We start from the raw sequence: 2,987 nt of genomic DNA on the forward strand, positions 1-2,987 counted from the left end.
CTATGCTCTGTTGAATGTTGTCCGCCATTTCTTTCTTCGTGAACGTTACGTTGTAGTCCAACAGCAGCTGATTCGGACGCCAGTCGTCGTTCAAGCCGAGGGTTCGATGACTTATGCTCTCTAACTTAAGAATTGGCCAATCAGGGGTTAGCAGTCGCATCAAGCTGGTCTTTTGTAACGCCGACTTGTCCTAAGAAACCATGCTTTTAAGATATATGAACTCTACAACTATATGGACAATTACCAAAATACTTTACACTATGCGAAGCCTTTTTCTGTTTCAGATTTCAATCCTTCCGAAGAATGCTCACCACAACAATTCAAATGTAACAATAGCACTTGCATTTCATGGCTTTGGGTCTGCGATAGTATGGAGGATTGCTCTGAAGGGGAAGACGAAGATGGCTGCANGAACTCTACAACTATATGGACTATTACCAAAAATACTTTACACTATACGAAGCCTTTTTCTGTTTCAGATTTCAATCCATCTGAAGAATGCTCACCCCAACAATTCAAATGTAACAATGGTACTTGCATTTCGCGGCTTTGGGTCTGCGATAGTATGGAGGATTGTTCTGAGGGGGAAGACGAAGATGGCTGCAGACCCAATTCCTGTAAGGATGGAGAGTTCCAATGCAAGTCTGGAGGTTGCATCCCAAAAGAGCAAGTTTGTGACGGTAGTTATCAATGCTTCGATAAGTCTGATGAAAGAATTTGCTGTAAGTTTTATTTTTAATCGTTTTTCATGAGGAAACTATACCACGGCAGAAACTTTTCATGACGAATTCTGTTTCACCTCTAATTGGTATTTTGAAGTTCAGAAACAAGTGAGTTAAGCGTTATCTTGAGTAATCTTTGCAATTGTTTATTTGTATTTAGATCGTCTAAAAAAATCTGCATTTTTGATAGATAGGTAGTATACTTTATTTACGTCGCACTAGAGCTGTGCAATGGGGTATTGACGACGGTCAGGGAAACATCCATAAGGATGATCAGTAGACATGCCATCGCAATCATGCGCGTGAAGTCGTGAACTTTACGATAGAACAGTTTGAGACGTGATGGCTCATGTGATAAAGCGTTCGTCTTCCAATGAGGCGAACCGGGTTCGAATACCAGCCCATACGAATTCCGCTTCCGGCTTGCATCGACCGCAGTGCCGACGTGAAATATCCTCGGTGATAGACGGATCATGGGTTAGAGTCCCTTTGCCGTCAGGCTAACCGTGATGGGTTCTCGTGGTCTTCCTCTCCACGTCACGAAAATGCGGGTTAGTTCCATTAAATAAAAGTCCACAACGAAAGCAACTTTTTTCCAATACTTGATCCAGGAGTTCCCTTGTCTTCTGGGTTAGATTCAAAATTACAAGGCTACGAAGTTGAACGTTAGTAGTCGTAAGCCCATAATATTGGGTTGACTGTGCAGCGACGGTTATAAAAAAGATGGAACAGTATAACGAAGACCGATACCGTGCACCCTCGGTCCCTGCGCAAGTCTGATCAAAGTGGTCACCCACCCGCTTATTGACCGCAGCCAGCGATGCTTAACTTCAGTGTTCTACTGGTTGTGCTTACTAACAGTTCACTGCGGGACTTCAGAATTGGAAACTCTACGGTTTAGTACAAGTTTTTTTTTTTCAACTTTAAAATATCAACGCAGATGAGAGAGAATTTGCCATGAAGTTTTCTCGTCATTAGTAAAAATACTTTGCATTTAAATAAGTTATGATTACTATTGAAAGGTGTTATCAAATCACGTTATCATATATGCTACCATCAGTCTTTCTCTGTGAATGATCTAACAATTAGATTTCATATTGCTATAACTATCGTTAGAAATTATTTATTATCATACTTAAAATATGCTAATTAATCAGTGCAAAAGTTTTATGACGTAAAGGCAAAATATGAAATGCTAACGCAATTCTTCTAAAAAATAAATGCACTATTTCGATGAATTTGGATTTTTGATCAGCCCAAATGTCAACGCTTGCTGCTAACTTAAAATGTGACACTTAACTAATTTAGTTCAGAGTTGATTCTATAGTTAGATACGGTAGTTCTACCTATAGTTTTAGATCTTTGGCCCATATTCAAAAACCGCACTTAAGCATGCATTTATGAGTAGTCTTCTCAAGGTCAAATCATGACATCAATTTAAATTTTAAGGCGTAGTAACAATTTGTGACAACAACAATTAAGTTAATCCAACAATTTGTCTTTATAACGGACGAATATTTAAATTATTCTTTAACTGTTTAAATTATTAAGCACTTAAATAATGAGCAATTATTAACCATTAAACTATTTAATAATAATTATATATTTAAATAATAAACATTTAAAAAAAGTTATTAACCTGCTTAAAAACAATCAGCTTATGCACCAGGGGATTCCAATTTACATGTTGCTGGGGGCCGCAATTAAAAACACCAGTCAAATTGCGGGCCGCAACTTTACCAAAATTTTACAAGACTCTTGTATGTATGAAGAAACATTAAATATTACTGACAAACTTTTTCAACGACAAGTTTTTTCAATATTAAAAAGGAAAATAAAAAGAATTACAAATAATGCTGGTTGAATATTCATTATTTTGAACCTTCCCTTAATCAGAAACATAGTGGCAAGATTTTTTTTCTTCTTTTAAATTTGATTATGTGATAAATTAAATTTTTTTCACGAAAATTGTCGGCACAAAAAAGATAACTAATATATTATAGTTAGCGGGCCACAAAAAAAGCTTCGCGTGCCGCCAGTTGGCAACCACTGCTCTACATCAATCATCAAATCACAGCCAAATTTTAGGTTAAAAGGTTTTTGTTGAGTGAAAAAGAAACTTATTTTGCTATCTGGGTTTTAAGTTTATGTTGTTTCTTATCCCAGATAGTATAGCTCAACTACGCAAGATCTCCACAAAACAAAAAAAATCTTCCAAAAGTCCAAAAATAAATTCTTTAAAATGTTGAAAACAGTAATGTTTAA

The 2,987-nt window shown here is 36.5% G+C and overlaps 1 protein-coding gene across 1 annotated transcript in view; it reads left to right on the top strand.

The window, feature by feature from the left end:
• The first annotated feature begins 446 nt into the window (after nt 1-446).
• Nucleotides 447-2,987, top strand: part of LOC107440221 (low-density lipoprotein receptor-related protein 2) — a 32,584-nt gene continuing 30,043 nt past the window's right edge. Inside the window, exon 1 of the mRNA XM_071181626.1 lies at nt 447-722. Within this exon, the coding sequence (XP_071037727.1) occupies nt 566-722 (157 nt within the window). The 5' untranslated portion in view covers nt 447-565. The remainder of the gene's footprint in view (nt 723-2,987) is intronic.

Source organism: Parasteatoda tepidariorum, chromosome 6 (genome assembly GCF_043381705.1).
Source record: "Parasteatoda tepidariorum isolate YZ-2023 chromosome 6, CAS_Ptep_4.0, whole genome shotgun sequence".
Taxonomy (NCBI): domain Eukaryota; kingdom Metazoa; phylum Arthropoda; class Arachnida; order Araneae; family Theridiidae; genus Parasteatoda; species Parasteatoda tepidariorum.